This window comes from Ictidomys tridecemlineatus, chromosome 9, assembly GCF_052094955.1.
Source record: "Ictidomys tridecemlineatus isolate mIctTri1 chromosome 9, mIctTri1.hap1, whole genome shotgun sequence".
NCBI classification, from domain to species: Eukaryota; Metazoa; Chordata; class Mammalia; order Rodentia; family Sciuridae; genus Ictidomys; species Ictidomys tridecemlineatus.
The window spans coordinates 39,906,531-39,926,751 of record NC_135485.1 but is presented as its reverse complement, the minus strand read 5'-3'; the positions used below and the strand labels follow the sequence as shown (position 1 = coordinate 39,926,751).

Here is a 20,221-nt window from a genome sequence, read left to right as displayed (position 1 = left end):
TGCCACACCTGGTTAGCATAACAAAAATATTTGGAATGAAATCAAGGCTCCAAAATTGGATTGTGGAGATTGGTGTACAATAAAATTATTGAATGTGCCCTTGCAACAGGTAGATTTTATGGTATGCTGAAATGTTTTATGGTGTGTTATTGGTATTGTAAGGTATGTTATTGAGGCTATATGGCTCTGTAAAAGGGTTAACAAGAAATTCTCCATGGACAGGAGCTGAAGGGGGATTCAGACAATAGGAAAGGCAAAAATTTTCTTGCATGCAGCACAGAAAGTCAAAAAAGAAGTAACTGTGAAAGATAAAGAGTCACAGAGGATAGAATGAGCCGGTCTAAGATGCATTGAGTCCGAGTCCTGGAAGAGAGAGAGAAATAGGATGGGGAAGAGGCAATTTTAAAAGGACTGAGAACTTTACAGTATTGTTGAAAGACACCAATCCATATTATTTGAAAAGTGCAAAGATTAAAAACAAAATTCAAGCTTAGATATGTCATAGTGAAACTTCAAACACCAAGTGCAAAGAGAAAATGTAAGAAACAATAAAGAAGAAAGGTAACTATCCACAGGGGATCCACAGACAGGGCTGTTCTCAGTAGCAGCAGTGAAAGCCAGACAAGGCTGGAAGTAAATGTGCTGAAAAACATAAAGACCATTCTTGATTTTATAGCTAGGGAGAATATTTTTCAAGAAGGAGGGTGAAATAATACAGACAACAAAAACTAAGGGGTTTTACTACCTATAGAGCCTCACTAAAATAAAGTTCCTTCTTTGTATGTTACTACTAGTGAAACTTTGCCTTTTCTCTCTGGGCTGGACCTTAACTATTCCATGATTAATTAAGTGCAGCGCTAGATTAAAGCTGGGCGTGGTAGCTCACGCCTGTAATCCCAGCAGTTTGAGGCAGGAGAATTGCAAGTTCAAAGCCAGCCTCAGCAAAGGTGAGGCACTAAACAACTCAGTGAGACCCTGTCTCTAAATAAAATACAAAGTAGGACTGGGGATGTGGCTCAGTGGTTGAGTGCCCCTGGGTTCAATTCCTGGTACAAAAAAAAAAAAAAAAAAATCTAGAGACTCAAAATCTAGACAAGTGCTATGAGAGTTAGCAAACATACTACAAGGCCCTAAATCAAATTGGAATTTCAAATAAACAATAAATAATCAAGGTCCTCTGCAATGGACATGTTTTTGGAGATCATTCAAGAGATTTTGGAGAATTGATTTCAGTACTTTAGTGAGGACCAGGTCACCTGCTACAACACAGAGGGGTTTTGAAACCTTCTGTTATGGGTTAAATTGCGTGTTCCCCATAAAAAATACATGTTAAAGTCATACCCTAACCCGAGTACTTTAGGATTTGGAAATAAGACTCTGCAGATCAATTAGTTAAGATGAGGTCATGCTGGAGTAGCATGGATCCTTAACCCAACGAGACTGGTGTCCTTGTAAAAAGGAGGAATGGGACAAGATGACACAGGGATAGTGTCCCAGAAAGATAAAGGCAGTGATCCATAAGCCAAGAAATACCAAAGACGGCCAGTGACCCCCAAGAAGATAGCAGAGTGGTGTGGGAAAGATGCTCTCTCAATCATCATAAGGAGCCAACTCTTCCTTCAAAACTGACAGGCAATCAGATCTCTGCTGTCGAGGTCAGCCCGTTGAGGTACCTTGTATGGCAGCCCCAGCAAATCAATACCATTTCCTTTCTACAATTCACCAGAAGGCTGCCCAGCTGGTCCAGAGTGCTCCTGTAGGGCGTTCCTCCTGGCAGGTGCTGGCTCTGCCGACCCTCTCCAAGGTCAGGTCTGGGGTAGCAGTCTCCTGCTTCTATAGTTCAAGCCCACACACGGGCTTCTACTTGGCAGCGTTAGCCCCTCTCCCCATTTCTGAATAGGAAGAGAACTTCCTCTCCACCCTTACCCATCTACCCAAGCACTCCTTTTATTCACTTCTCTAAAAGTCCCACAAAGCAGTTGTGTAGGTCTTGGTAAGGGGTCAGGCAGAGGAACTTTCTAAAGCCATGCATGCTTCTCATTCCCAGTGTAAAATGAAGTCCCACCCTGGACAAAGAGTTTTGTTCTACGTTTTTGTCCATTTTCACTGGAGCCCTGTGTCCTCCCAGTTGGGTCTCCTTTACTCCCAACGATAAAACGTTATTTGTTCAACAAGAATTAATTAACTATTCATGGAGCACTGTGCTAGCAGTTTCCGGGGCATCTGGAATGGAGATGTGTTCAAGAACGTAGGTCGTGGTCATCTTTTAAGGGTGACAGGGAAGTCTGTCCTCAGGCCTTCAGTTGATTTGTATGGGCTTCATGACAAGGCTCAGACTCCTGGGATGGACGAGTGAGGTCTTGCATGATCAGGGCAGTGGGAGATGCCAGCCTGGGAAGACCAGGCATTTGCCATCACTGAAAGGCAGAGGCTTGGATCTGGATACAAATTCTGGCTCTGTGCACTACGGCTAAGTCTTAATGAACTCTTGCAACCTCTTGGGCAATTTAATCTCAGCATGTCTGGATAATTCAATATTTGAGCAAGTAAATGATACCAATGAAGCTAGTGACCCAAGAGCATCTGGGTATTTTGTTAATTAAGTCTGGATGTAGTGGGGGTAGGAAAGAGCCAAAATAGCTACAGTATAAGGCAAAATCCATTGTATGAGCAAAAGAACTACTAGGTGTTGTGGGAATTCAGAGAAAGAATTTTGCTGGCCTTGAAAGACAGTTATTTAAGACACAAGGCCAAGAATGGAAGCAGAAGAATGTGAGGCATACTCACAGGCCCACAATTGTGGAAAGGGAAATCCAGAAGGAAGGTTGGAACAAGAACACAGAGTCTTTGATGACCAGCTAAATTGCAGAATTTTAGTAAGAGCCTAGAAGACACTACATCAAAATAGAGCTTCCTAGCATTCTAGTGCAATGTTGTTTGCATTTAGGAAAAAGATCATGATAAAATCAAATGTTTGATTATATAATTCTACTGAGCTATCCAGTAAGGGAGTACTGTGCTTCCTCTTTCCAATTTAATAAGCCTAAATTGCCATGACCAGAGTTACCATTTTTGAGCACTATTTACACATTAGGCACGTAAACAAAGTGACCTCGACAGTTCCATACAAGTACATCATGGTAGATGTTATGTATTATGGAACTGCGATTTCAAGAGCTAATCTGTCCAACATTACACAGCAGCCATGGTACAGACATGACTGGAACAGGATCTGAACCCAGCTTGGACATCAAGAGCCTGATACTACTTTGCAATGAAAAGCTGGGCTAGTGAGGGAACTAAACTCGTGGGTTCTTTGCTTCTGACTCAAGGTTTCACATACAGGAAAAAGGCTGAATGACCGTGTAAACATCTAGAAAGAACTTCATTTTGTGATTATCACCCATTCTTGTCTGCAATAAAATAATGACAATCACGGGTCTGTTTTTTTGTTGATTATTGATGTTCCTGGCCACACAATTTCCTCCCAAGTTGAAAAGCGTTGCCCTTCATTACAGTCACCTTTTATCCCTGACTTATCCTCAGGAGACAGTTTATCATCTGTAGATGTCACAATCATAAAGGAAGTCAAGACTGATGGTGTTGAGGTGCCTAACCCATTCTTACAGGATTACATGGTTCAGAGTGGTCTTTTTAAACTGGGAGAACTCTTACAGGTTCCAATGGTACTCAACAGTACCATCTGGTCCCACAGAATGGTCCAGTCATATGACTATGTCAAATCAAGGAACCACCCTCCAAGTGAGTGACTGTTATGATTTGGATATGAGGTGTCCCTCCAAAAGCTCATGGGTTAGCTAACACAGGGTTGTTCAGAGAATTAGGAAAGCTGTAATTTTGTCGATAAATTAATCATTTAAAAAGACTACTTGGGGTGGACTTTAGGTAAGGGGGCATAGCTGGAATCGGTCGCTTTGGAGACATGCCCTTGGGGATTCTATCAGATCTCTCTGGTTCCTTCCCCTCTCTCTCCCTCTGCTTTCCATTTGTCTGGAGCTGAACAATTTTCCTCTGCCATGATGTTCTGCCTATCCTTGGGCCCAGAGCAATGGAGTGGCCCACTATGGACCGAACCTCTAAAACTGAGTTCCAAATAAATCTTTCCTCCTCTACATTGTTCTTGTCATGTATTTTGGTCACAGTGATGAAAAGCTGACCAACACAGGGATATAACTTAACTCTGTTCCAGAAGCCAATAAGGACTGAGGATAGAACACAAATGTCTCATGATGTAATAACTTGTCTTCAAAACCTAAGGCAAAGAGAATAGGATCGGCTTCCTTGGGATTCCCCATGTCACCCTGTGTGTTACTTGACTGTTCAAGTTAATTCTTAGACAATCTCTTTTTGGAGGAAACTTTCCAGGGACATTAGGTTGGATGTGAAATTGCTGTTATTTGACTGCTATTTACTGACAAACATGGTCATTTCCCGTGAATCAAATTAGTCATCATGGCTATGTGCAAAATTCAAGATGTTTTCTACATTTGCTTCTCAATTGAAATACAGGCCCCAGGCTGTAGGAATAAAAATGAGAAAAGGTAGTGCCTACCAAAAATCTTTAATAAATACCAATTCAATTTTCAAGTATATAAGTCCTAGTGTGATCTGACCGCCCTGCATGTGTTTTATGCAAAATGGGTGTGAAATTTTCTGTCAGGGTGAAAACACTTTAAGAAATTTCAAAATATCATTTGATTTATATATTTACATTTTTATTAGAATTTTTCAGAATTGTCAACAATTGGACAACGTATCAGGAAATAAAACACATGAAACACCAACATCCATTAAACTTGCACCGTGTATATATTTACACATAAAGTTACTGTATATATAAAAAATATTTTCAAGGACTCACGGGCTTGGGAATATTCAAGACATTATTGCTACATTTCAATATTTACAAAAAAAGCCACAAAATAATTTCAAACATTAAGCAACTGCAAAGAAACATCTGATGTAAAAAAAAATTATAAAAATATAAACTTTCAAGAATATTCAAGACAAAACTCTTAATGAAGTGCCCTGAAGTACCTAGACATCTACAATTAACAACTACTTTTCTTACCATGATCAAAGTCAATGGGAACACAAAGGAAATTTTTGGACAAAGTATGGCAAACGGCGACAATCTCTTACATGACAACACAACCCCAAAACCTGTTGACTTTGGAAAGGTGCGAGAGCATAGAACTCCAGTGCAAATGGTCACTTCCAGATCGATGGCCACACTTCTCTCTGAATGTACTCTAAGGGATGGATGAGGGGAATTGTGAAGGAGGAGACCTGACCCTTGCAAGACAACACACCAATCTTGCTATGTATGCATTTACTTCTTCTATTGGGCGGCGATGAGAAGCAGGGGTCAGGTAAACTACAAGAATAATATCCAGGTTACAGCCTAAAGGGTAGAATTTAAATACGTTTCAGCGGAACAGTAGCATTACATAACATCTAAGCAATGGGTACAGTATGTTGAGTATAAATAACAGAGTGCCTTAAGTGCGGGTGGACGGCAGATAAATAGGTCCTTAGGCACTCTGCTTCTGATAGCCTCTATGCCAGCTACTCTAGACAGCAGAGAAATAGGACTGATGAAGGAAGCCGAGTTACTCCTCGGGTACTGAAGGACCCTCTTGGACTCAAGTTAAAAATGCTCCCTTGTCTACACGCATTCACACAAGCACATGCATACGCAGGTTATACAGATACTGGCCCGACATCCAGGATGTGTCTGTAAAGGAGGCTGAATCTTTCACTTCCAGCTTTACATCAGAATCTTTAACATCAGATTCCACACTAAGATAGCATTGCTTTCTCCTTCCTGCGGGAATCGTGCTATGGTAAATCAGTCACTTTTTCAAACAGCATCAAATCCATTGGGTACAATGCCATTCTGCAGCTAGGAGGCTTGTTCTGGAGAATCTGTAGAGCAAGTTCATTGGCTAAAAAGAGGAGATTTTGTTAAGACTGTGCTTGGCAGTTACATGTTTTTTTTTTTTCCTTAACAAACAATCAAGTCAGTATTAACTGTTTCCTTTGAGCTTGTTTGGCTCTTCATCTATTCCTATACACAATGGACACAACACCAGGGTTGTACACAGAAACCAAACCTCGTGGGTTCCCCCCTCCAACGTGTAAATGCGTACAACCTATTGATGAGTATATACAATCGCTGGCTAGGGAGGCCTAGTCTCCAATTCAACTCCCTAATAGCAAACTCTATTTCAAAAATCAGGTCAGTTATACAAAAGCTCATGCAGTGGTCCACAGCAGAGTGTCTTTATTCCTGTTTGGGGGGCATTTTTCCATGGCCTAGGTCTCATTCTCAGCATGAAATACTAGATTTCTCAAGCCTAGATGTTCCTGCTTGTGTCCTTTGTTCTAATGATGTTCTATTTTCTACATAAAGGATTTAGGCTGCAGTTTCTGATCCTGCATCTTCTTATCGTTATGGATGCTTCCATAGGCCAACTGTGACTATTTCTATGTATTTAATAAACTAACAACCGTATTTTTGACCAGAATTAGAGAAGCATTGGGAAGAACTTTGGGCATCTAGCCCATCTCCCCCTACCTTTCTTTAAAGCAGAATTTCCTTCTGTTTATAGTAGGAGCTACTTGGGAATATATACAGTTCGAACCTTTGTAATGGGATGGTGGCTGATGACCAAAAAAAAAAAAAAAAAAAAAAAAAATCATCATCAGCCACTAAAGTGTGCTCATAAAGACAGGATTACAGTAGGGGGCCCACTACCCTGGAGTAGGATGCGAGTCGAAGGAGAATAAAATAACCATCATGGAAGCCAAAAGAATGGGGATTTCTCCTGCAGGGCAGACCCTGTCCATATGCTGGCTCTGCTCAGACATCTTCGTGCACAAGCAGGGGCTGGGTAGAAGAAGCACTGCTGCCGACGGAATTGACCCTCACGGAATGGTCCACCACGGGATTCTCTGGGTTGGGGTTGAAGTTTGCTAAATTGGAGTAAATCTGAGGAAAATAAGCCCACAGTCAATACAGCAGTCCCTGCAAGCAACACAGCAACCAAGGGGCACCTATCACTTGAGCACCACCAGTAACAGACCACGACTTTTGAAGAGAGGTGGTTTCCAAGAACTTGGTGGCTAATACCCAAATCATATTAACAAAACAAATACAGGCTTTGATTCCTCTCCTCTTTCCCAAAGAAATAATTTTACATAAGAAGTATAATAGGGCTGGGGATGTGGCTCAAGCGGTAGCTGGGTTTGATCCTCAGCACCACATAAAAATAAAATAAAGATGTCGTGTTCACCGAAAACTAAAAAATAAATATTAAAAAAATTTCTCTCTCTCAAAAAAAATAAGTATAATAATTTTATTATACAAGAAGCAGTGGAAGGACGTAAGCAAGTCTAGCTCTCCTGATGGGAAACATCTGGGAACAGGCACTCTCTAACCTATTAAAAAGGTTTACAAATCCCCGTAGCCAACTGCGACCCAACTGCAGATGTAATTTGCTGAGAAGCTCATAGCTCTACCAGGGATCTTCTGTCAGGAATCAAAGCACTTGGGTGGAAAATGCTGTTTAATTTGAAATATGCTTTGACACCCTGCAGAGCAAGCTTTAACCCAGAAGTATCAGTGGCATGCTATTAGAAAAGATAGCCCCAAGCATGGAGTTCAGGGGGCAAAAAAAGGCAGCTTCAAAAAATCTGAGTCAAATAAGAATCACTAATTCTCCTTAAAAGCAGGAGAGGAAATAACGGATTTGAGTTTTCACCATTGTCCCGTCCCCCCCCCTCCCCTCCCCCCGGCCAAAGTCACGGGGATGGAGTTCCCAACTTCAAACAACTCTTCCTTCCTTCAATACAGCTTGTGGCATGACAGTCCTCTGCCACTGCGGGCTATGTCCACTTGCACAGAAGGCTAATAACTTCACCGCAGTCACAAGCTGCCGCTTCAGTGCCTTTATTCTAGTTGACATCACCCCAACCCTCCCAGGGATGAACGGCCCTGACATGAGACGGAAACCATACTGACCCCCTGACTGACAACTGGGTGGAGGAGGGAACAAGGGAAATCCTTAAGCGGACTCCTGTTTCCACACTTCAGAGTACCCAGCCCTCCACCCCCAGCCCTCCTTGTCTCTCATCCTTCTCTGGGCTCAGATCAGGGGAAGTGGGCAGAAAGAACTGGTTTCCATTGCTTTCCTCCCACTACATGAAGCCCGGATTACAACCCAAGTCAAGGAGAGGTTTTGGGGAGCCCCACCCCTGAACCTGAGGATGACACAGCTGGAACTGGGAGAACAGGGACTCTACTCCTGGCCAGTGGACTCACATGATTGGTGCTCTCTGAAATCTGCTTCTCAATAAGCTGAACAATCTGCTTGAACGTTGGCCTTTTCAGGGGATCAGCATCCCAACAAGTCTTCATAATGTCATACCTGCAAAACAGGGACGTTAACTATCACTCCTGTCTTCCCAGGGAATGCCATGCAACCACTTCCGTGAGAACCCCAGGGCTATCCCCCTGGACACAAGATGACATATGCAAACACTGTCTGTGTGAGACATTGTCAAAAAGTTTCCATAGTTTTGGAGACAAGAGATTATGAAAAGAAACTACAGCAATGACATTTGATCAGGGTGGTCACAAAAGGAACCAAGTGACATTTCAAACAGTGTAAACCCTTGACACCTGAGTTTCTGTCCATAAAAAGAAGATGAAAGGGGGGAAAATATCATCTAAAAGAAAAACTTGTTGACCCTTACATTTCAGCAGGGGCATGCTCAGGGCTGAGCATCCGAAAACCTTCCTTGATCATCTTGTAGAACTTGGAATCGACAGGCATTCCAGGGTAGGGGCTGCTTCCTGAAGCACAAACAGTTGGCAGACCACAATCATCAACGACAAGTGCATGAAATCTCAAGAACTTCTGAATCTAACAATGGTGTCATTATCAAGGATGCTATTACCTAAAGAGAAGAGCTCCCACAGAAAAATCCCATAGGACCAGACATCGCTTTCAAATGTGTACACACAGTTGAAGATGCTTTCTGGGGCCATCCACTTCACAGGAAGCCGGGCCTAGGAGGGAAGCACAGCAGATTCAACCACGTTAATGAAGAAGCTCAAGAAAGCAGAACAGGAAATATTCCTGTAAAAATCTCTCCCACGGAAAGATGGGAATGAGAACCTGAGTACCACCGCACAAGACCTTTGGCCTACATGACCTCAGATGATGCCCACAACCTGTGGAATGGGTGGCTCATTTAGGATGGGGACCTGGAGTCAGTACAGCACAGTGAGTGAGAATACAGAAGTCAGACAAACAAGCATGGGTTCTAATCCTGGCTCTATCACTGACGTTCAGTGAGGCAGGGACCGCCCCGTTGCCAGTGAATGCTTCCCTGGTAATAACAGAAACATGGCTCCCCACAAGTAGGACTACATTTCCCAGACTGCTTTGCAACTACTTGTAGCTCTGAGGCTTCCTTTTTGGGATTAAGTGAGGAAGTGTTGTGTGGTGGCTTTAGAAAAGCCTCCTTAAAATACAGTGGGCCTCTTCCCTCTTTCTGGGAGTGCTGTTTCCTCCACCTTGCCTTTTGGTTGTAATAGCTGGCTTTCTATCTGGTGGTTACCCTGGACCATGAAGACAAGGGCTACACCCAAGAAGGGCCAAACTTGGAAAGATAGAAGGAATTGGTTCCAAGCACCCTCGCCTGCAACCCTTAGCCTTCTTTTGTTTTCTGTCATATACAACCCAAACTGTCTCTCACTAATACATTGGAAAAATCATTTAAATATTGATAATTAAGCCTTAGAATCTTCTTCTATAAAACAAAAAGTAACACTTCTCTTTTTTTCCATGATTTGTTTCAGGGCATATAGATGTGGGTAAAAATGCTTAGCCTTTTCTAATACTTAAAAAAAAATAAAATAAAAACAATCACCTAGCAAAGTGAGTACTCAATAATGGCTTGTGATGATTATGGCTGTTCTGAGTTGGGGAGAGGCGGGTTCAGGGCTGAAGTCCATCAGCTGGACTTCACATCTGAATCCTCCCACTAAGGTCTAACAAAACTTTCTGCGACTGTTCCTCTTAGAGACTGGATTTCCGGATATTAATCTACCATAAAAAGCTAAATCAATCCTTCTCTTAATCCGTTTAGGATTGAAAACTGGGAAGACACTTATTTCCAGTCTTAAAGTTATTTTAGTTGGCTAAAAAATAAAAAAAAATAAAAGCCTTCCGATATCCTTCCCCAGATTTTGTGCTAAAGCTGCAGAATGGGGCTCTTAACCTGAGATTGATAGGTATCTTGAACTATAGGCCTGTGTACTTGGAAGGTAAAAAGAAAAAAGAAAAGAAAAGAAAAGAAAAGAAATACATCCTATTTTCATTAACTTCTAAGTGAAGCCTAGCATTTTCTTAAAAAAATTACAAATGAAGGTAGTAAACCACAGTAGCATTTGTAGTACCATGATTTGTCCAACAAGAGTAATTACAGATACCCTCATATCCTATTAGAATTTACAAGTATTTCAAAACAATATTTACATTCATCACCACTTTGAAATTACAATAGTTTTGTAGTAGAATATGTAGCTCTATGTATAACAGAGAAACGTATGCATTGACATATCACAAATTTACTTTTTAAAATTTGATAACTGAAATCAGTGTAATGGCTTTCCTTGGTAATCTTCTGTATTTTATTTTATGCATTTAAAACAGTATTCTAACAAGGGAGCTATACATTTCACTAGGCTCTGAAAGGGCCCATGGCATAAAAATGACTAAGAACTTCCATGTAATGGGAGAATTTTCAGAGAACCTGACATAGCAAGGAAACCTCAAACAATGACGACTTAAATTCGGGGGCAGTAATATGTTATGTTTCCTTGTTTTTAACTTACTTCATAAATTCTTCTTACTGAGTAGCCTGAGAGCAATGTTAGTGATTGGTGAGTTCAATTGACTTGGGCTGAAGTGCACAGTCTAGAGGTCTGGTGGGGCCTCACCCACCCTGTCAATCACAGTCATCAGTGAATAAGAAGCTATGGCATAAGTACTATCACAAAGACTTAGACTTAGTATTAGACCAGGAGGAAGAGAAGTTGATTTTATTAGCTTTCCTAGTGATGATAGATGGTCTCCGGGGAGCTTTTTCAGAATGATGTGCTTGGGTATGGGGATTAAACCCAGCCACACTTTTATAAAAACCAGGTCGAGCACAGCCTACCAACAGAGATGCTACGGTAATGGAGGAGAAAATGTTACATTATGGTAAGGGACACAAAAATTTACCTCCAGGAATAAATCTGGACTTTGGAAACGGGCCTGGGAAAATAAGCATAGAAGAATATATATAAAGGAGGGTACGTTTTCCATACCAATGGGAGACTGCTCTGAAAAATCAGGATTTCTGGTTTCAGCCTCTACTGACCAGTGTCATCTCAGGTTAAAAAAAAAAAAAAAAAAACACTACTGTATACCATGCCTTAGTTTCTGTAACTATTAAAAATAGAAAGATACCACATTCTAAAAGCATGGTTTGTCCTGAGGATATAATAAAAACCGGCAATGAAATAAAGCACTTTGAAAAAATTTACCATGTTCTACAAACCAATTATTATTTATGAACCTACTTAATAGCCCTCTATTGATTATAAGATCCAACATTCTATACAGCTAATACTGAACAGGATTTCAGATTGCAATCACTTTCATATAGCATGTCAATCTCTTAAAAAAAAAATCTGTTGCTGTGACCTTCAAGTCTACATTTGCTACACTTGAGCAAAATCAAGTTCATTGCTATTCTCAGACTATAATGAAAATTAAGGCTATTTCTGTTTCTTTCACATGCCCCATAATTACACAATTAGAATTAGGAATTGTATTATCAAATGTTAGTAGTGAAATGTTCAACATTCCATGCAAATTTTGCTGAAGTACACTTAATTTGACTGCTAAAATGCATGATATTTCAAGGTAGAATTTGCATTATGAAAATCTTAGAAAACAATTCTTATTAAAACTTGAAACTAAAAATCGTTTGCAGGACTGTCAGGCAGAGAATGGGTACTCACATTTCCTTTAACCACATAATTAGAATCATTCTTGATGTCTCTGGCTAGACCAAAATCACAAATCTTTGTGATTCGACCATGAGTAAGGAGGATATTTCTGGCTGCCAAGTCTCTGTGAATACACTAATAGTTTGGGGGAAAAAAGAAAAAAAAAACATTAAAATTCATTTTAACTTTCAAAGAGTGAAAACTATTTTTGATATTAGAATGCTACTTACATTATAAAACATCCAAAACTTTTGTTTTAAAGTATTTAGTGCACCAAAAATAAAAATCAAAATTATGCCTTGAATGTTCATATTTTTGGTTCACATTATCAGCATCCTAATTACTATAATCACTTTCAAAACTAATTCTAATAAATGTCCCCCCAGTACTGCTTTCATTCATAGGAAAATATATAATAGTCAAGCTGTATCAATTTTAAACTGAAAATTTTGCATGCACCACTTTTAATGTCCTTTCAGTGGACCTCCTAAAATATCTTGGCAAGTTCAATTTGAAACCCCCCAAAGATGTAAGGAACAGAGTCTTTATTTCAGCTCTCCTATATACTCTTTTTAGTTTGGTAATTGTTTGGAAATGTCACCAGTGATTAGGGGCTGTGACCTTGTTCTCTTTGGTCATTCTTATTTCTTATAGAATTCTTCTCACCCTTCCAGATCTATGTTCCTTGTTTTGGTCCCATCATTCTCTTCCCATTCCCATCCTTTCCAAATTTACTATTCTCTCTGATTTCCTATTTTCTGATACTTCATAAGCTATGCATAGAATATTTCAGGTCTAATTTCAATGAAACCTAACATATATGCTTCACCAAGCATAGCAACTATGAGGTACACCCCTGCTTTTGCTGATATAATATTATCCTACTGTTTTCAAGGAGCCTATCCTATATCCTAAAGCCAAAAGTTTTAAATGAATTCACTGCATATAAAAGAATATTCATGGAAAACTCATTTAGACAGGTTTGCACTTTAAAGCTTATGAATTAGAACAGGAATTCCAAAGAGACAGCAGTTGGAACATGAAGAAACTAAATTTCCTCTGCATTTGGTTACCACACTTCAAAATGACACTCTGCATTCTAACTAGGGCTCTAAAATGCTCTCTTCTCAAAAGAAAAAAAAAAAAAAAAAAAAAGACTGACTCTTCCTAGATCATTCCCACTTACGTTCTTTGAGGCGAGGAAAGCCATGCCCTTTGCCACCTGGTAAGAAAAGCTCAGCAAATCTTCCAGGTCAAGGGCCAGTTCATCATCCTCCATGATGGCGGGGGTCACTTCTCTTTCTATATATGAGCCTGTTAGGAAGACAGAGATTTTCTTAGCAATTACAGCCTCAAGGGTTGGGAATAGATAGTGGCAATGACAATACCAAAGGTTGACCATCAGTGAGCAGATGTGAACTTGCAGGCAAATCACCTCCCCAGTATTGAGGAAAGGTAGATAGTGAAATACAAAGCCAATATTCAACAACCTTGGACTGGGTTACAAAATCCTTAGGACACGGGTTGGTGACTTAATTTTTTAAATGCTCTGTGTGTGTATATATATAGGTACCCACCTATTCTTGCAGATCTCCTTTTGTCTGCTTTGGTTGGGACAACATAAGAAACTCCAGGCTTCATGTCCATGTACTCATTACTACTGTCATTGCTAGGAGAGACAAAGTACCCATCAGGTCATGTCTGAAAAGAGTGGGGAGGTGGGCTGGGGGAGCACGAGAGGACAGGATTCATCTCCTCATCCATTTTGTTAATTATGGGCTGCTTTTACTGGAGGAAAGCAATACTTGGAGAGTAAAAATCATGTTCTATAAGACGTCAGCTTTTTAATATTCAATACAAGGGTGCAATCCCCAGGAATTAGATGTCATTTTGTGGGGACATGGGTTAGAAGTGTTCCATCTCTAGACCTGGTGGATTTAACAGGAAACAGAGAGCCAAAAACATGATCTCATAGTAACTTCAAAACTTTCTAAATTAGCGCCCCCACTCCCCCCACCCAAGATTCAAGATGAAGAACAAGAACTTTGGAGTCGTGTTAGTGGGGAGATGGTTAACATATAGCGACTGATAGGAGAAGGTTTAAAAAAACCAAGTTTGGTTTAGATAAACACCAATAATTTGGATGATTTTCTGAACCATCTGGACCTCTTGAATCTGCAACATTTGGCTGGAGAGTCTTCAAGATTTCTAGTACTTCCTGCTTCTGATTAGCATAGAAACACCATGACAACAACCTCCTTCAGAGTGTGCTGGTGGCTCCAAACCCATATGGGATCCCAAAGCACAAAGAACATCACATAGGACTGCACAATTCAGGCCATTGTTCCAGAAAGTTAAAAAATACATACAGGACCAAGCTTTTAGAAATTAGACAAAGTGGCTCGTGTCTTCACATAAAGAATGCATGCTCAGGAGAAACTAGAAAGGTAGTTTTACAGTATTTTCCTACCACTTTACTCAAGTTTTTAGGACCGAAAACATAAAAAATAAAAAACTCCCCCTTTTAAGCTTTAGCCAGAGGCATTAAAAAAATGGCTTTAAAGGGTAACTGCTTATCAATAATATTGACCAAGGCCTGGTACGAGTGAGTTCACGAGGCAGTCTTATCATTTCAAAACGTAAGAGATAAAAAATTTTATTTTCTCTGGGATGGAGCCCAGGGCCTCTCAGATGCTGAGGATACGCTCTGCAACTGAGTTCTACCCCTAGACTCTGGAGGAAAATTTAAAAGGAGAGGGGAAATCCGCACATTACTGCAGCAATACAAGGAAATGGACTGGGTGTGACTAGGATTGTCACTGAGCTGGGTGAATTCAGAGGCCTTGAAGGGTGGTTTTTCAGAAAGGAAGAACAGGCAAGTGAAGGCTGTGTGCGTGTCTACGCTGGCTGTCAACAGAACCTAAAGTTCTTGACACACTATTCAGCTTCAGAATGGTGCTGCGGCTGAAAGGGAAGAGAATTAGGTCCAGAACTTCTGTAAATGTGCTAAAGCAGTTATGCTTCTTAGAGCGCGATGAATTCAATGGGGAAATCGGTCAGACAGGGGTGATTCAGTGGCTGATGGCAAAAAAAACCTTCACGTAGAGATGCATTCAGTGCTCTTTACCATTCTGTTAGAAGTTTTAAAGGACTTTACCGTGACAACTTGACAGTTTCTAGCATTTTCCTATAAACAGTCTCACTGTAAAGCCATACTGTGGTACTAAGCTCAAGAGTACAAATGGAAACACACAGGCAAGGACAGAACCATGATAAAAGAAATAGGTACAGAATCCATTCAGTCAGAGAAAATTTAGGCTTAGGAATAAAATCTAAACATGCACTTAAAAAAAAAAAAAGAATCAGCAAAAATCTAAGTTCACCATGATTTGAATCCTCAGAAACACTATTTGAACTTCCTAAACAGTTAATCACATTTAAATAATTTAATAATTCTGATTTCACACTTCAGAGTACCTGGTTCGTTTTTTAAAGAATCAGCCTTGATTGCAAACCCTTATGACCCCACAAACTGCCTGTCAACAGCTGACTATTTATGCAAATCAGTCTTACCAGGAAGACTCCTTTGAATGCAGAAGATTCTTATAAAGTGCTGCGTCTACCTGATCTTCCTGCTTGGAACAAATAAATGAATCACGTTTTCTTCTCAAAAAATTCAAAAGATCACCATAGCAACAATATTCTGTAATGACCAGGGTCGGTCCTACAAAGACATAAGAAAAGGTTAGAAACAGGTAAAATCTCTCTTAGATAATTCTGCCTCCTGTGAGCATCGCCATAGCCATTAACACCCACCTTCCATGGCTGAGCCACTTAGTCCCAATAAAATTCTATCTATTAACATCACTTATCAGAAAAGTGACACACGTGGAGTAAAATAAAACAAGAAAACACCTATCTACTGAATTTCTAAGTGACATGAGCATCAGGAGCCAAGCAGGACTGCTGCTTTTGCAGATAGCAGAACCTTTGAAAGCAGTAACTTCCATCATCAAGATTCCTACGTGAAGCCTTTGATTCATTTCTGTTTACAGCAGGGCTTCCCTTACTCTCAGTAACGTTATTATGGAAATGAAGAGCCCAAACTGCAACACAGTAGGAAAATCAATCACTAGGAACAGCTAGCTGAGACCAGATTGGAAAGTGGGCAAAAACCTGAAATGACCCGTGTTCTGCGCACGACTAGTTAAGATAGAGTTTTGGTGTTATAGTTGCTTGAAACCACAGTTCTGAAGTTCATAGGCAAATAAAATTACCTTGGGTGGAAATTGTCTCATGAACAAGTCAAGATGCAGAGAAGCACCACTTGGGGACTGTTTTAAGACAGTAGCAAAAGCTATCAACCTTCTTGTGGATCTGTCCCAAAGAGGACATCTCATCCCACACTTCTGTATTCCTTTAGACCAAAGTGCCTTCTGCAAACATCATAGAAATCTCAGAGGAACTTCAACGTAGGCTTCAGATTGGAAATTTTATTTTTAAAGAAGTGACAAGCTTGCTTCATTTTGGTATATATTTGAGAACTGGGAAGCTCAGGGGTCCATTTTAAATTATGGTATGCAAGTGAACATAAACCCTTCATTGACTAATAAGCATGATGCAACAATATATAAAGCTGGCAAACAAGAAAAGTCTTCTGGTCAGAATGAGATACCAAAGGGTCATTATCAATGTAACATACTTGACGATAACTGGCATAATGTCTAGGGCTGCTGTTCTTCAGGATGATAAAAGTAAAATCTTTTTTAAATTCTCATTTATTTATCAATTTAGATATTCATTTATTCTTATGATATAAATTCCCCAATATTTCTTTTTTTCTACTTACATATGATATTTGGTACTTTCATGGAGTATAATTTGATACATGTATACAATATGTAGGAATCAGATTAGGTAATAATAAACCAGACACAGGAAAATAAATACTGCATGTTCGCACTCATTTGTGCAAGATAAAAATGTTGATCATATAGAAACAGAGAGGAGGACAGAGGCTACTAGGGGCTGGAAGGGGGAGGTAAAGAACAGAAAATGGGAATCAAATGCAGATGGAGGGAGAAGTAGCTCTAATAGTCAATAGTATAGTGGGACAACTATAGTCTATAGAGGAATAATACATGTTAAAATAACTAGGTAGAGTCTGAAGGTTCCCAACCATAAAAATAATAAAATCCACATTGTAAGAACAACAAGGAAAACAAAATTTAGCAAGAGAAAATAAAAATAGGGGTAAAAATCCTGCAAACAGTTTATAATTAAACATCATCAAAGTCATATGAAAATGTCTCTCACTTGATAATGTGACAATAAAAGGCAACTGGGCCTGGGGCTCACCTCCAATGGTACAGGCTCCGAGGAGGTTGACAATGTTCATGTGATTGCCGAGGTAGCTCAGGACCTTCAGCTCCGACATGAGGGCTTCTCGCTCCGTTAAGTGGGCGCTCGCTAGAACCGGAAACAGCTCACTTCAGTAAACGACAAATTTGCCAAACTGGCATTGGGCGCGTGCAGTACCCTGCAAGGAACTTACGTTTGAGCATCTTCACAGCCACGGTCATGGCCGCATCCGACTTAATTAGGCCATAGGCAGTGGCCTCCACCACCTTCCCGAAGGCGCCAGCACCCAAGGTCTTCCCTTTAGAGAGGAAGACAACGAGGTGAGCAAGGACAAGAGGACTAAAGAGCCAGCTGCAAATTTGCAAAATCAACAAAGGAATTCAAAAACGAGTGTGCCTACATATGGTTCCCTTCAGAGTTCTCTGTGCCACACCGACTTAGTTTCTGTCAAATGTCACCGAAACACTTCTGGTTTCAGGTGGAATAAAAAACAAAGGAAGCCATTGAGTTCCCTAAACTAACTGTTACATGTATACAACAGGCTGCATGGAAAGCCCCTGCTTCATACTGACCAAAACTCAGCCTGTTTCTGGGAAACTCCCATTTGTGATCATAAGGAAGTTGTGTTGGGTCTATGTACACATAATTGTTTCCATTTATCTCCTCGACAACCTTCCACTGTACTTCATACATAGGTTTCTGTGGGGAGAAAAGAAAAGACATAATCACCTTTTAATGATCAATGCCTCAGTTATTATAGCACTCAGAGGAGAGAACAAATCAATGGTTACCTGTAAATATTTGTAGGTCAGAATCATCACAATGATGCACATCATACCAGCTGTGATCACGAAACCAATCAGCAAGGGTGTGAACAACGTGTGGGGATGGGTTTGCTCTAAGATGGAAGAGAAATGGGTATCACAAACTATCAGCTAGACATGGGCTCTGCACCTTCCCAAACTGACCCACCTCCGTCTTGCAGCCCATGCATGGGACACAGCCATGAGTTTCAGATCCTCAGCCTAGCTATAGCTGACTCTCAGTATTCAAATGAATCAATAAAACTACAAGTTAAGCCAGATCACTAAGAAGTTGAGATTTCTGTATCACATGAATAATTGTATGCTGTTTTTACCACGAAAAGCAACATCTGAGTGGACTTTGTACTTCAAATTCCTGCCTTGGATCACTTTAAAATGAAATTTCCTTTATAGGTAGCTTATTATTTTCAACTTTTTGTTTTCTTGTGTTCTCCAAGTTTTCTAAACTGTGCATAAATGTATTTTATGACCAAGAAAAAATGTTCTACCAACTGTCCTTTTTATTTCTCTGAAAAATCAATAATGGAGAACAATGGAAGTTTCCTTCCTTCATTACTCAAAAAATTGAGGAAACAGAACATTTTGGCACTAGTCTTTCCCAAATCAAATAATAAAAAAACTCAAAAAAATCCTAGGTTTCCAGTTTGTCTTCTTCTAACTTTATACAAATCCATCAATTTGTCCTCAAGAATCATTTAATTTATGTTAGAAGAGCTGGTCATTATGAGGCAATTTTAAAGAAATGGCTAGCTCACATGGTTACACAAAGAAATGACATAGTGTCTGGCAAAGTATTGACTTATTTTAAAAGACTGAAATTTTAAATCGAATTTAAAATTTAAATTGCTTGAATGATGTTTGCGCATAAATATATTCCCCGATTTACTTTCTACCCCCTTCTAATGGAGACAATTACAAAATATTGTATTAGTAAGAAAGAGACAACTATTCACACGCATGAGTGTGTACACATGCACACACATAAAACATACGATAATGTGGTTAAAATTACTCTAGTAAAAGCATAACTTTATTGACAAGCTACTATGGAATAAAATTTGGCGAGTGTGATGACAATATGGTGTGATGCAGGCATTATCAGAATTGACATGGTCAATGTTGGAATGGACTTAAAATCATGATTGATATGGTAGACCGAGCCTAAATATCCCCTTAAATTGGATTAAAAAGAAATATACCTTTGTTGTTACCTTTAAATGCAAAGTTAAAATAGGCAGAACTCTTGCCCACATCGTTGTGAGCCTTACACTCCACTGTGCCATTGTGCCGGAACATACTAGAATCTATAGAGCTCTGAACCACGAGTTTTCCGAACGGTGGCACAGATGAGTTTTGAATCTGCACATCCACAGCCTGTACAGGAACGGAACATCTAGAGACAAGAAAACAGCACAGGCTCACACTGGGAGAACAAACGGACACGTCCAATTCATTGCATTTGCTTTACGCTTGTAACAAAGGGATTCATGATCAATAAAACTCTCTTGCAGAGTATTTAGAGTCTGATGAGGGATTGAGCACTTTTGTGGTCCAGGTAGGGACCAGAGAAGGAAAGAAAGAGAAGAAAGACGAAGAGGTTTTGGAGTTCAATGTGGGTTAAAATCCTGCCTTAAACACACCTATTCTGCTGACTTCTCACAGGCGATATAAATTCTCCAGGACTTAGTTTCTAGAGTGATAACACCCATGCTGGAGGATTACTAAAAGGTTAGAAATGAATTATAGCAACTGCCACAGATCCTGGCATACAAGAGATCCTTAAAACAAATATTCAACACATACTAAAAGGGTGTGGCTTTATTAAAATATGAGTGGCTGAAAGGAGAGGCATAAAAGAGGAAAGCAAGAAAAATCTAGAAGGGCAAGGACAGAGAAGCCCTCAGAACTGCAGAAGCAAGGACCTGAGGTCAGGGTTCTGGGT

At 40.0% G+C, this 20,221-nt stretch overlaps 1 protein-coding gene across 4 annotated transcripts in view; it reads right to left on the bottom strand.

Annotated features, from left to right (window-relative positions):
- Positions 1 to 5,124: 5,124 nt before the first annotated feature.
- The window catches only part of Kit (KIT proto-oncogene, receptor tyrosine kinase), a 76,948-nt gene continuing 61,851 nt past the window's right edge, over positions 5,125 to 20,221 (bottom strand). For 2 of the 4 annotated variants that reach the window (XM_021722807.3, XM_021722808.3), the window contains exons 9-21: positions 19,479 to 19,672; positions 18,247 to 18,353; positions 18,028 to 18,154; positions 17,649 to 17,753; positions 17,453 to 17,563; positions 15,668 to 15,818; positions 13,672 to 13,763; positions 13,281 to 13,408; positions 12,107 to 12,229; positions 8,986 to 9,097; positions 8,782 to 8,881; positions 8,348 to 8,453; positions 5,125 to 7,015 (exon numbers count right to left, since the gene is read on the bottom strand). In XM_021722807.3, the coding sequence (XP_021578482.2) occupies positions 6,887 to 7,015; positions 8,348 to 8,453; positions 8,782 to 8,881; positions 8,986 to 9,097; positions 12,107 to 12,229; positions 13,281 to 13,408; positions 13,672 to 13,763; positions 15,668 to 15,818; positions 17,453 to 17,563; positions 17,649 to 17,753; positions 18,028 to 18,154; positions 18,247 to 18,353; positions 19,479 to 19,672 (1,585 nt within the window). In that variant the 3' untranslated portion in view covers positions 5,125 to 6,886. The remainder of the gene's footprint in view (positions 7,016 to 8,347; positions 8,454 to 8,781; positions 8,882 to 8,985; positions 9,098 to 12,106; positions 12,230 to 13,280; positions 13,409 to 13,671; positions 13,764 to 15,667; positions 15,819 to 17,452; positions 17,564 to 17,648; positions 17,754 to 18,027; positions 18,155 to 18,246; positions 18,354 to 19,478; positions 19,673 to 20,221) is intronic. The other 2 variants (XM_021722809.3, XM_005320012.5) reach the window with 1 other exon arrangement.